Raw genomic sequence first — 14,000 nt, 5'->3', positions numbered from 1 at the left:
AATATTCTTGTTTCTACCTGTCCCCTTTATTATCACCAGAAAAAATAATTCTTAAGAGAGTGTAAATGCCCAAATTATAAACAAAAGGATTTTCTGTCAGAGAAACCTATGAATCCGTTAATCAAAAAAAGTATACTCACACTGTGAAGACGCTCCATGGCAAGAGTTAATTCTGCCATATAAATTCGAACTTCATGTTCAGTAAATCTTTCCTTCATATACAGATGTGTAAATAATTCTCCTCCTGCAATATAATCTGAAACAAAAAAAAATTATTAAGAAAAATAAATAATATGTGGAAAATTTCTCACGAAACAAAAATTCAGAGCAAAAATTCACTCAGCACTGTACTAATTAAAAAGCTTTGGATGATTCTCGATAAATATAAAAAAAACGAAAGCATTATTTGAAAAATACTAAGTAATACTAGTCATTCTGCAAATGATAAAACAAGACTTTCCTAAAATAATTTTTTTTTCCAATTAATTTAAACACAATACCTGATAAGAATAATGAACATATATTTTAGGCATAACATAGGTTAGCGAACAATTATACATATTTTTTTATAATCATAACAACATCCTGGAATGCGTATATATTCGATTCAAACCTTTATTTTGTCATTTTCAGTTTTGAAATAATTTTCCAATTCATCAATTGGGAGTCCTTTCATCAGATAATGAATACGAATTAAATAAAGTCTACCCAAAAATTTAATTTGTTGCTTCGATGTAATAAACCGCAATCACCACTCATAAAAATAAAGAGGTAACATAAAGAAAACCTGTAATAATGATTGAGAGAACACCGTTACCGAATCAGATATACAAGTTTCGAATCTCGAAACACTTGTCGAAATATCACTGAAGCGTTTCAACATTTAACTTCTTGAAAATTTAGTCAAGTAAGGTTTTAAACTAAATTTCAAACAGATCGAATATTAGATTAATCACTGTTGTTACTTTTTAGGTAACTACACTGAAATAATTGTCGATCAAGCCAATAATTCCCTCAAATAAAATTTCATAACTAGAAGTGAATATCGAATTCGAATTATCGATAATCTTTTATAATTAATGTATTATGATTATTTTTCTTCAAATTATATGAAGTTTTGGTAAACCAATGACTCAACTAAATTTGAAAATATCTTTTTTTATGGTTCGTAAATACACTGCGCCAAAAAATTAACGCACATATAACTTATTTTTTATGTTCTCTCGGGAAGGTTTTGAACGAAACAAGACACATTAAATGGAAGAAAAATTCAGGATTTCACCGAATCTTATGTGAAAGAAGAGAAATGAACAATTTTCAAAATACTGGAATGCTGATAAGTGATTTAATACTTGGTATTTCCACCCCTTGCGTTAATTACAGCTCGGCAACGACGGTTCATACTCAAAATGAGTGATCTTGAAATGTTCTGATTTAATCCTTCCCAGATTTCTTTGAGTTGGATTCCTAAGTCATTAAGAGTAGCTGGATGATGTTCTGAACTTCTCAGCCTTCTATTGAGGTTGTCCCAAACCTGCTCAATCGGATTGAGATCTGGACTCCTTGCTGGCCATTCCATTCGAGAGACTTCAACCTCTTCAAGGTACTACTGAACGATGCGCGCACGATGGGGTCTGGCATTATCGTCCATAAAAATGAAATTTTCACCAATGTATGGGGCAAATGGTACTACATGCTCTTCAAGAATGTTTCTTATATACCTATCAGCATTCATAGCTCCATTATCAACGACCACTAGGTCTGTGCGAGCAGTCAAAGATATTCCACCCCATACCATAATCGATCCTCTCCCGAAACCAGTAGTATTCAGGAAATTGCACTGAGCATATCTTTCATGTGGACGTCTGTATACAAGGGAACGTCGATCACAATGGTAGAGGCAGAATCTAGACTCATCTGTGAAGAGAACTCTTTCCCAATCAGCCTCTTCTCAATGGATATGCTCTCTCGCAAAATCCAAACGCGCCCTTCGATGGGCTGGGGTAAGAGCTGGGCCTCTTGCCGCGACACGAGGCCTTAAATCATATTCTCTGAGGCGATTTCTTATTGTCTAGTGCTAATTTGCACCCCATGAGTTTGCTCAAGCTGATTTTGAAGGAGGCGAGCGGTTGCAAACCGTTGTCTCAACGAAGAAACTCTCAAGTAACGTTCCTGAATGGCAGTTGTTACCCGTGGTCTACGCTGTCCTGGTCTTCGGACATTCATACATGTCTCCCTGAATCGCTGCAACATTCTGGACACACTTGTATGGGAAACTCCAAACCTTTCTGCAATTCTTGTGTATGTCCACCCTTCTTCTCGCAAAACTACCGCTTGGGCACATTCCTCTTGGGTCAAATTGCGTGTTTCGCGTTGCATAGCGATCGAGTGTAGAAAATCAAACGAAAGAAAAACTATTGATGATTAGAATTCATCGAGATCAACTGATTTCAGAATGGAGCCAATACATTCAAAATCTGATAATCTCATCTTTTTTTATTCCTGCTGGGAAAAAACATCTGTATTGAAGAAAAACGTTGAAAGTGGATAACATATGCATGCATAATTCTGATAAAAATAATTATCATTGAGAACACCTTCAGATGTAGAATAAATTTGAGATTTCCATAATGTGCGTTAATTTTTTTGCGCAGTGTACACAGAATATAAATATTTAAAAAAACTCAATTGCTGAAAACCTGGTAAAAAGGGGGCTAGCTGTTTTCGGGAATACTATATCCGGCTATATCCCCCAAATTCCCGTCAATGCCAAATTGATTAATGAAGACCGAAAGAAATAGGACACTTAATTAATCCTAGGGGACGTGCATTAACTAAAACTGAGAGAACATTTATACATAATGCTTGTAGCATTATTAGGTTCACGCCCACGTATATCGGTTCACGATATTTGAAGTTCTATGAATATACCGACAGAGCTGTTAAGGTCGTCTAAAATTACATGCCCCATTCAATTGAGTATTTAAATTTCATGCTGAAGATAACAAATAAATGAGTTATAGAATTTCTTTTCGAACCATCAAACTAGTAAGAATCTCCGCAAATATTAATTACAACAGCAATGATGAAAAATTAATTAATTATTAATAATTATTAATAGATTCCATAAGAAGTAAAATCGTAATATCAGAACTCCGGAATGGAAATTCTGAGTAAAATAGTCCGATACTTTTCTAATGAAATCGTTATTTCAACTTCGATTCAATGATTTAACGAGACCATCAATAAATATGCACAAGCTGGCCTTGGAATCGCAAATGCTCACATATCAACACGAAAACCCAAGTCTGAAGATGTACGAACAACTTGAATTATTGTATTCTATATGGATAATTTATTAATGAACTTATGTTTATTAGATATAGTTATTGGAAAACCTTGTTTGATTTACTTTCGACCGGTTTTCCAACAAGCGGATTGTGCTTCACGTTAAATTTCGTTATTTCTACAAATTGAATAGAAATTTTTACCGTATCAATAGGCAGAACAGGACGTGTGTTGATACTGAAGCATAAGTCGAGTATAACGTGGTCGATTAATCGAAATTTTCAGTAGGATCACGAGCAAGATTCCTGAGAATAATTAAAGGTGATCGATCGACAATTAGCACGATTTATTATTAATTCCAAACGACCTGGAATCTACACGAATATACAGGGTGATTCACCGGGATGGCCTTTTAGACAATTTTGGAAAACTAATCATAATTTTGAGCTGAAAATTTGTATATGGGGGTTTGAAACAATGATCTTTCTCCCAAAAATATTTTGAGATTTCTACAACTTCCGTTTGAACCGGAAACAGACTATTACTTCCTTATGGCACACCCAGTATATTATTGTATCATTAGATAGCTTTTTTGATGACAATCTCAGCAATATGCCATATTCTTATAAAAGAAATGGTGGCGATGAGAATTCACATTTTTTTGAAATTTTTCGGCAGAAAAAACCTTTTTCGAAAAAAAATTTTACAAATACGTAGGATTATAAGACTGTTTGCGGTTTGGAACAAAAATGTTCAGGATCTTCATAAGATCATGAACTTGGATAACTCAAATTCATTAAAACTCAAGATTTTCAAATTAGAACCTATATTTTTAATTGTTTCAGTCGATTCTATTACAAAAATATTGGATGTTACTTAAGCGAACCCTGTACCTAAAATGAATACTTAGAGTTATCGAGACAGAATTTTAAATGAGGAAGAAAATTGAAGATAACTTTTTTGAGCAAACCGTTGATTTCGGAAATGGAATAATTTTCTTGAAAAAAAACAGTGGCCTAGATTTTCAATAGGAGAACGATCATCGCATCCCTGTATCTACGCCACTGGATAATTTTAGCAGGAGATTATTACCGAATTCGAAACACAACATCATCTAGACTTCAATATCCAAAATTAAAACAATGAATTTAATAATAGTAGAATTATAAGTAAAAAACTATTTTTGTTCAAACTTCAACACCCTATTTCTCGAAAATGGAGCATGTTAGGACATATGTTTATATCAACTTTTTTTAATGGAAGAAGTTGTTCTATCCGACGCCGAAAGTATTGGTTTAAAATCTGGACCACCCTGTATATTAAAAAAATATTTAAAAATGCGATTCCTAGATTTTTCGGTTTAAAAATTGTCGTATCAGATTCTTGTATCAATGATGGGGTAGAATATCTAGCAAAATCAATCTGAATAATTCTTATAGTTTTTAGGAAAAAATTCTGAATGGAAGGAGGACAATCAGTTTTTGAAGTCAACACATTTCCAAATCTAACTGAGAAATGAGAAAGTCAGAGGATCCCAGAATAATTTCTACTCAAACAATTCCAAAGTTTGTTGGAGATAATCAAACACATCCCTTGAATTCCAGAGATGAGTTTAAATTAACAGGAAGTTTCAGATATTTCCTCAAACGAATCCCAAAGTTCATCATGAAAAAAAAAATTGAAGAAAAAAAACGTCTTATTAATATTTACTCCGGAAATAAATCCAACGCTTAGACGAGGGGAAAATCGACTGAAATATTTTAAATATACTTCCACCAACTACCGAATTCAATATCATCTTTCACTGGCCGAGGTACATTTTACCAATTGTTGCTAAATGTTCGGATAGTGAAAGTAAAGCGGTTTTACCTTCTCCACGTCACTTTCTCTGCACTAATCTGAACCAGTCTTTCACATTCATTTTATTACAATTCAACAAAACTAAATCAATCGATATTCGAGAAGAATTTCAGAATATTTAGTTGAATGAATTTCTGGAAAAAGTATATACACTGAATTTTAATTTTTATCCATGTTTTCCGGAACTTACTGGCTATATTCATTCAGATAGAAATCATTTTTATTATTTAAATACGTAAAATCAACTGAAGGAATAAAAATAAATGTTGTTATTTGAAAATGTTGAGTTTTGATGAATTTGGGTTGTCCAAGTTCATGATCTCCTCACACACTGTATATTTTTGGTCCAAACCGCAAACTGTCTTACAACATACGTACATATTGGCAAAATCAAAAATTAAAAGGTTTTTTCGAAAAAAACTTCTGCTGTAGAAATATTCCAAAAAAAATCCTGGTCGCAACTTTTTTTTATGAGAATGATCCGTTAAGTTTTTACCCCATTCATGACATATTGCTGAAATTGTCATCAAATAGGCTATCTGATGATGCAATAATATACTGAGTGTGCCATTTGAAATAAGAATATAGATTATAGAACTGTTTCCGATATAACCAGAAGTTGCGTAGAGGTCTGAAAATATTTCAAGGAGAAAGCTCATAATTTCAAACCCCAACATGCAAATTTTCAGCACAAAATTATGATTGATTTTCCATAACCATCTTATAGGTCAACGTGGTGAATCACCTTGTATTTTAACAATTCAGTAAATGAATGATCAAATTTACTAAAATTTTTCGAAAAGTTAATTATTTTCTGCAGGCAATATTTTCTAATAGAATGCCATTATTCAAAGAAAACTGTGCGAGGTTTTTCCTGATAAATTAATTCCGGAAAAACCGCATCACAAGAAAAGTGTTCAAATATAGTTTTTCTAGTAATTTCACTCGAAAGCAACGCCTACTGGCATCATTTCGATCGAAGAACCGTTGAACCGGTCGGCATTCGTTGAAAAATCTTTGTCCGAAACGTTCAAAACAAATTCTGTGAAGCCATTAACTTTTGCGCCTCAACGTGACCTTCAATAAACGTTACTACGTCGGCTAGGATTCATCGAAATTTTCGAACTGAAAACGAATTTGGAAATTCTCATGATGCCAACATTCCGAAAATTATACATTGGAAGGCCAAATGTTGTTAAAGATATTAAAAAAGAATATGTTAGACATTTTCAGGATATTTTCGAAATTGTAAAATGAATTTTGAAGAAAATTGTTTGATAAATTTACAGAAATTCGGATCTTCAAGCAATTGTGAGCTTTCAGCATAAATTGAGCAATCAGAACGATAGGAAATTCGAGAAAAATATGGAAAAAAAATTTGGCAGTATTTTCCTGAACACGGAAAATCGATAGAATTAATCAATTGGGGTTGAATTATGAGCTCCGTTCGAAAATTTTAGCTGGTTACATCATCAGGAACATGATAAATTATTAAACGGAGAAATTCCCAATATTTCCTTGATCACAGATCCTATCTGGTTGGGATTTTAAGTGTTTATGATTAATCACTTCAAGTTTCGTGCAAAATTTCATGATGATAATATTTTCAGAACTATAACAACCTATGGAAAATCCAAAAAAAAAACAATGAGGATTATTAATATTTTGTCATTTTTCGAATTGGAATTCTATTCCAAGAGAAAATAAACCGAATAAAACATCAAGATATATTATATTGTGACGGGAAAGGACACAATGATGTCAATTTTTTGATATTCATATTGAAATACCTTGAAGTAGACTTTTATAAAATGAGGAAGGTACTCACGAGCTTTTGAGCGCTCGTTGGAAATGAAATTTTTAGTCTCCAAGGAGTTTATTGAAGAAGCGGAGTTTTACTAATATTTTCGGCTCAATGCTTCAAAGGAGGATAACCAGTTATTCAAAAACAATCGGACGAGTAGTTTCGACTTTGGCCTCATTTTTAGTGGGGCGTTAATATATTGTCGAAGTGTATTTTAGCGTAATTATACATATAAAAATATCTCGAGAAAAAAGCTTTACAACATCACACTGATGCAATTCTCATTTGGATCCTAATATCAGCAGAGTTGCACCGTAAACATTGAAAATTCGAGAAAACGAGCTGTTTACGCCGAGAGCCGAATCTCCAAATAATTTTGAACTCCACGAACGGCCTTGAACGGACGCAAAGATGACATTCGGGATGGTGCAACGTGACTGCTTGCCGTCGATTTTGGGATCAACAACTCTTGTTTAGGTTTCACTGCAAGGAATCCTCAAATTTTAACAGGTCTATGAACGAGGGCTCGATGTTGTTGTATTTGCTTATAAAACGAGAATATTCCGAGTTTTATAGCGTTTCTCCAGTGAGTTAATGAAGTAAAGAACATACAATTTATTGGCACTTTACGAAATATGAACAGATAATCATGAGCGTAAGGTAAAAGTGAATAAAAATGTAGTATAAACTTTCCGATAGATTCAATAAGTTAATTTTTCCCTTGAAATGAATTTTTATGATATCAATGCGAAAACAAAGTTTAAATAAATTTAATTAATAATGTTAAATTAAAGGTAAAAATTTGAATATTTCGGCATAATAGTACAGGGTGGGCAAATTTCGATGTTTTAGCACTACAACTTTTAAACCAGATGAGATAGACAAAATCTGATACCCCATTCTCGGTCTCTTTTTCTGAGAAACTAACAAGGGTTGTATTCATTTTTGGCCACCTTCTTTTGTTTTCAAGTTAAACGAAAATTGGAAAAATGGCGATATCGAAAAACATATGTATCTCCGCTAATACTGATGACAGCGCTCTGAAATTAAAACATTAAATAGGCACTTTTTTACGTAGAATCCAGTGGCGTGCTCGTACTTTCAAAAGGGTTTTTAATTACGAAGCTATGACCCAAAGTTATGTTTTTTTTTAAATGGGAACTCTAGATTTCTGTGGCATTTTTTGAAAGCTTAATTTTTCCTGACTTCAAAAATATATAACATCGTATGATTCGTATCATTATAAATGATAGAAAATGGTCAAAAACAAAAGAAGGTGGCCAAAAATGAATACTACCCTTGTCAGTTTCTCAGAAAAAGAGACCGAGAATGGGGTATCACATTTTGTCTATCTCCTCTGGTTTAAAATTGTAGTGCTAAAACATCGAAATTTGCCCACCCTGTACTCATTTATTTTGTTTTTTGACTGATGGATAGGAGGTATGCTATACAGGAAATCCAACATTTAAGGGTGAGTCTTGGAGCTATTTTAAGAAAAACCTTCATATGAACTTATGCCGTAAACTTTTGAGATAGAGGGTGGTAAAGTTCCCAAAAAAAAATCTTTTTTATAACTGCAATGAAGTTATTGGAGATATTTCTAAGAAATTTGGTACACGTTTTCACTGCATAAATATATACTTCCTGATGTAAAAACAATAATTTTATTTTTTTCCCAATGGCGTCCGTTTGGGTTTTGCATTGAATAGTTTTGGAGAAAAACTGGTACGACATTTCTTTTTCTCAAATTAAATTTTAATTTTGAAAATCTCATTCATTTCTGAACAAATTTAATCTTTTGATTTTATTTTGCATTGCGCATAGTTTTTTCTTTTAAAAATTGAAATCGTTTTTTTTTTTCAGAGCTCAATTTGGTTCAAAAACTAATGAGAATTTCAAAAATACAATTTGATAATGACACTTTTAGCAATGTCTCTGACGTAAAATAATCTTGATATTATAAAGAGATCAAATTTGACCAGGAATTAATGAGAATATAAAGGCAGTGTTGTACCATTTTTTTCTCCAGAAATATTCAATACAAAACAATAAAAAGTAATAAAAATAATGAAAAAGTTTGTACATCAGAAAATCTACATTGATTCAGTGAAAACGTATACAAAATTTCATAGAAAATTTTTCTGGAAACTTTGTCAACCTGTATACCAGAAGTTCATATGAAGTTTTTTTTCTTAAAATAGCTAAACGGACCGCTCTTTATTTATTCTTTTATTAGAATATCATTATAGGTACCTGTATACACCAATTAGCTTTATTTGCTCTGAAGTGATGAAGTGTTGAATTAAATGTTTTCATAATGAACACTGAAAATGAAAATTGATGAAACTACCTGAACTAGGGTTGTAGAAAGCCTTCAACCTTTTTTTTTTCAATTTTACATAATTGTATATCCGAGTTGAAATAATAAAACGAATTTTGAATTTTAACCAAAATGTTTCGTTCTGTTAAAATAAAGATCAATAACATTACGGCGAAGAGCCTTGAATCCAGGTAATACTCGAGACTGAAATACCTATATCTCTTAGGGTAAGACCCCTATGTAATGATGTTACCACTGGGGACGGTGAGTTGAGTGATTTAAGACCTGAGGTGACAGCAGCTGAAGCTAAAAGTGAACATCTTCTTCAAGATCCTTCCTGGAATGCCAATCCAGACACCCTTCTCGACAATAACTTTCAAATTCCGCTTTCAACATGCAAGTTCCTTCGGATTACCATTTTTCGAAAAATTCTGTTCAGGAACACAAGTCATAAAATCATAAAACCTGTTTTCTTATTTATGTGTAGCAACATTTTTGTCTAAAAATTGTTTCCTTTATCATTCTTCATCTACATCTCCGAAATCTTCATTTCCGATACGAAATTTCTCAGAATTGCGGAATAGTTTTGAAGAAAACACGAAAAAAAGATTTGCTATATTTCATCGTCATTGTCAAATGACGAATATAAAATCTGAAGGATTAAATATAAAAGACCATATACTATGAGAAAATGGATGCTGAATGAAGCTTACTTAATTATAAACAATGGGAAAAACACTAACATAAAATCAAGAGCTTTAGTGCTCTTGTTCATTTAGGCTTTCCTGATTTCTTTTTCAATATTCTGCTTCTGATAGAACAAAATTCTGCACGAAGATTGCAATCGTTATTTAATATAAATCCAGACGAAATTGGTCGTATCTATTATGATTTTGTTAATTTTTTGGATATTCGCACGAAATTTTACACGAAGCTGAAAATCATTATTCTTTATAAGGACGCAAAATTTCAACCGGATCGGATTTTTGATCACAGTAATATTGGGTATATTTTTTCAATATTCTTTTTGAATTTTCTCTAGTTGAATCTCAACAGTATTCGGTATTTTATTTTCAATTGATTTCAAATGGTGGAACGTATAGTCAAATGTCTTATTTCTTTTCTTTCATTAATATTTTATTATTAATTTCGAAAATAAACCAAAATAAATTCAACTCGTTGGTGGGTAAACAGATCCCATTTAGACCATCTCATTTCCATTCGTTGTAGATTGAATATTTCAACACCAACTGAATGAAAGTTGAATTATATATACGTTGCTGCTGTTTTAATATTTATGTCTGGCTCTCTTCGTCGTTCTCGAAATTAACTTCGAATGACGACGACGTTCACACGCTGAGATAGCATAGCACGCTCGACCTATTTCGCCATCTAGCGTCCAATTCATCATAAGTGATGGGTCGAAATTCGAATCATAACAATACACCGAAATTTCAACACAGAAAAAGCATGGTTACCGAATAATTTAGGTATAAATATAATTCATTTCCTTGAATAGAAAAACTGTTCAGAGTGAATCGCTGAATATTATACCCAATGAAAGTTGTCATGAAATTCAATATCGATTGTAATATCGATGATGAAACACTCAAAGCTATAGAAGATGCAGAAATGGTGGCATTACTTGATCAAGACTCGTGTCAAACGCAACAAGAATTGGCAGGATCATTGGAAGTGACGCAACAGGCCATTTCAAAATGCCTGAAATCCATGGGAATTAATCAGAAACAAGGAAATTGGGTGCCGTACGAGTTGAAGCCGAGAGATGTTGAACGGCATTTGTTTGCTTGTGAACAGCTGCTTGAAAGGCAAAGACGGAAGGGATTTCTGCATCGCATTGTGACTGGAGTCGAAAAATGGGTTCATTACGATAATACCAAGTACAGAAAATCATGGGGATATCCCGGCCATGCTTCCACGTCGACAACCAAACCGAATATTCATCATGATGATCATGCTCAGTATTTGGTTGGACCAGCTCGGCGTAGTGTTTATGAGGTGTTAAAACCGACTGAAGCAATTACAGGCGATCGTTATCGAACTCAATTAATGATTTTGAGCCGAGCATTACAGGACAAATAGTCACAATACAACAGGAGACATGATAAAATGATTTTACAGCATGACAATCTCGACCCCATGTTGCGAAAGTGGTCAAGACATAATTGGAAACGTTGAAATGGGAAGTCCTACTCCACCCGCTGTATGCTCCAGACCTTGCTCCCTCAGACTATAACTTGTTTCGATCAATGGCACACGGTTGGCTGACCTGCACTTCCGATCTTATAAGAATTGGATAGATTCGTGGATCATTTAAAAGATACACAGTTTTTTCAACGCGGGATTCGTACGCTGCCCGAAAGATGGGCGAAAGTAGTGGCCAGAGATGGACAATATTTTGAATCATAAATGTATAACGAGTTTTTTACATTTAAAGCCTCGAAAAAACGGCGGAAGCAAAGTTGGACGCCTATATACAATATACTTTTATTTTTACTTGTTTATATCAAAATGAAACTTATTAATGGGAAACCCTCAACCGAGGGGTCTTCTTTTGGGGAAATTTAGTGTACACTTACAAGGAAGTGAGGAGGAAATGAAGGGCGATGAGGGGCAATGAGAGGAAATGAGGGGAAATGACAGGCAATGTGGGGAAATGGGAGAAAATTAAAAGAAATTAATAGGTATTCCGGAATTGAAAAATTGACTGTATGCCATGATGTAATTTCCTTGTAATTAATTCACAAACGTTAAAAACCCACTATTGATGGTTCATCCTTGAAAAAAAGAGACTAATCGCCTTGGCCAAAGAGTTGAAATGAAGGGGCAATGAGAGGCAATGTGGGGAAATTAGAGGGCAATTATGGGAAATGAAGGGGCAATGTGGGGAAATGAGAGGGCAATTATGGGAAATGAGAGGAATTCAGTGAAATTTATGAGGAAACGAGGAAATTTTTTTTCGAAGGGGCAATTAAGTGTACGGATTTCAGTCCCTCAACTACAAACATATTCATTTATATATTCGGTACTGAGGAGTAGCTTTCGGTTTACCCGATCTACATACATGAAAACAACTTGTTTTCCCTCTACCAAAACAAAAAAATATCTGTTGTCATTTATAAACACGAGCGACGAATGGTGTCATGTTGCATACAGTGTTTTAAAAAGGACCGTCGCACTATGGGCCACCAAAATATTGCATTCGACGAGCTCTGTCGAAGTCTGTCGCAACAATTATTTCACAGGAAGAAGAGCGCGTGTGTGCCCATTCCTTCGGTGATTCACCAGACTAGAATGCGTGGGCCCCCGGCTCTCTGGAATTGGAAGCCGAATGCAACAAGTTCTCGTGCACTTTGGACATTACCAAATTATGGTAATTCGGAAATCTTCAGTAACTTTCCAATATCGTTTTTAGATTGGGCAAACAGTTAAGAATTGAATATCAAATATCTACTCTTATCGGAAATAAATCAACTAACGATTAAGGTAATCATCAATTGAGGTTGTTGTTATACTGTTTATTAGGGAAATATTCTTGGATTCTTCCTTCGTTAACAGGTTCTAAGCATGATCAACCGAATTCCGAATAAAGCATTTCCTCTGAAGGGGCAGTGCAAATTTTACATTGAGGTTGAGAGGGAACACCACCATGAATGAATGAATGTTCAGTTCAAAACGAATATAGGAATATTTCTACTCACAAAAATCACCGATTTTCACTTAATTTCTTCAAACAATAATCTACATTCTATATAGTATTTCAATATTTTCAATTTACGGATGAAGACAAAAATAATAATTTCGTTCTTCGCAAAAGATTTGATGATGTATTTTAAAAATATTCGTGAGAAACTTCTACAAAAATCATTAAAAACGAGGCAAAACTCTAATTTTGTGAAAATTTACGAAATGACAAAATGAACTTTCACTCGACGAAAGTTGGAATTATTGTAATATTCCTAACTTCTACTGATCGTTCGATCGTTCTGGCAACACCGCACAATATTTTTTTTCCTCCTCCTCTGATAAAATATTGACACATCACAAAAACGTCAAGTGAACGCTGAACCGAATCTAGGCAACATTACCCTAACTGAATAACACGCCTGAAAACTAACTTATTACCGAAATAGGGAGGAATAGACGAACTTTATTCTCTGAATAGACGAACTCTATTCTCTGAACAGACGAACTCTATTCTCTGAATAGACGAACTCTATTCTCTGAATAGACGAACTCTATTCTCGGAATTGACGAATTCTATTCTCTGTACCGTAATTGTCATCTAGAGTTGAAAAATACTAACATCCTTGAACAATGCAATTTTATTTATTCCAAATTTATTTACCCACATTCCGCTTTGGTGGTATGGAGGTGCATAAAGCAGGTACAACTGAGTTGCGTGTAGGTAAACCCACATAATTTTATTTCATTGTCATTTGAAGTGCACAGGTAAAGGGAAAAAAATTAACAAATTATCATTTTATATTCTGGACTATTGGGCAAATCGAATCAACTCTTATAAGATGGGGATTTAAGATAGGTACCTATTTCTATATTTGTTGGAAACGAGAAGCAATTATTGAATAGAAACACGAAGGTACGTACATGAGACTCTAAGGAAAACTTTCGCTCGACATGCTAGGAGTTTTTGCTGCTTTTCCATCTATCGCGTCCAATTCATATTAAATTCAACAAACTCTTTAG

The 14,000-nt window shown here is 33.7% G+C and overlaps 1 protein-coding gene across 3 annotated transcripts in view; it reads right to left on the bottom strand.

Moving 5' to 3' along the window:
* Positions 1–14,000, bottom strand: part of LOC123672012 (ribosomal protein S6 kinase alpha-5-like) — a 111,295-nt gene that overhangs the window by 43,141 nt on the left and 54,154 nt on the right. For all 3 annotated transcript variants that reach the window (XM_045605954.1, XM_045605953.1, XM_045605955.1), the window contains exon 4: positions 141–256. In XM_045605954.1, the coding sequence (XP_045461910.1) occupies positions 141–256 (116 nt within the window). The remainder of the gene's footprint in view (positions 1–140; positions 257–14,000) is intronic.

The sequence above is a fragment of the Harmonia axyridis genome, chromosome 2, assembly GCF_914767665.1.
Source record: "Harmonia axyridis chromosome 2, icHarAxyr1.1, whole genome shotgun sequence".
Taxonomy (NCBI): Eukaryota; Metazoa; Arthropoda; class Insecta; order Coleoptera; family Coccinellidae; genus Harmonia; species Harmonia axyridis.
The sequence above is the reverse complement of the archived record's forward strand: the minus strand, read 5'-3'. Positions and strand labels throughout refer to the sequence as shown.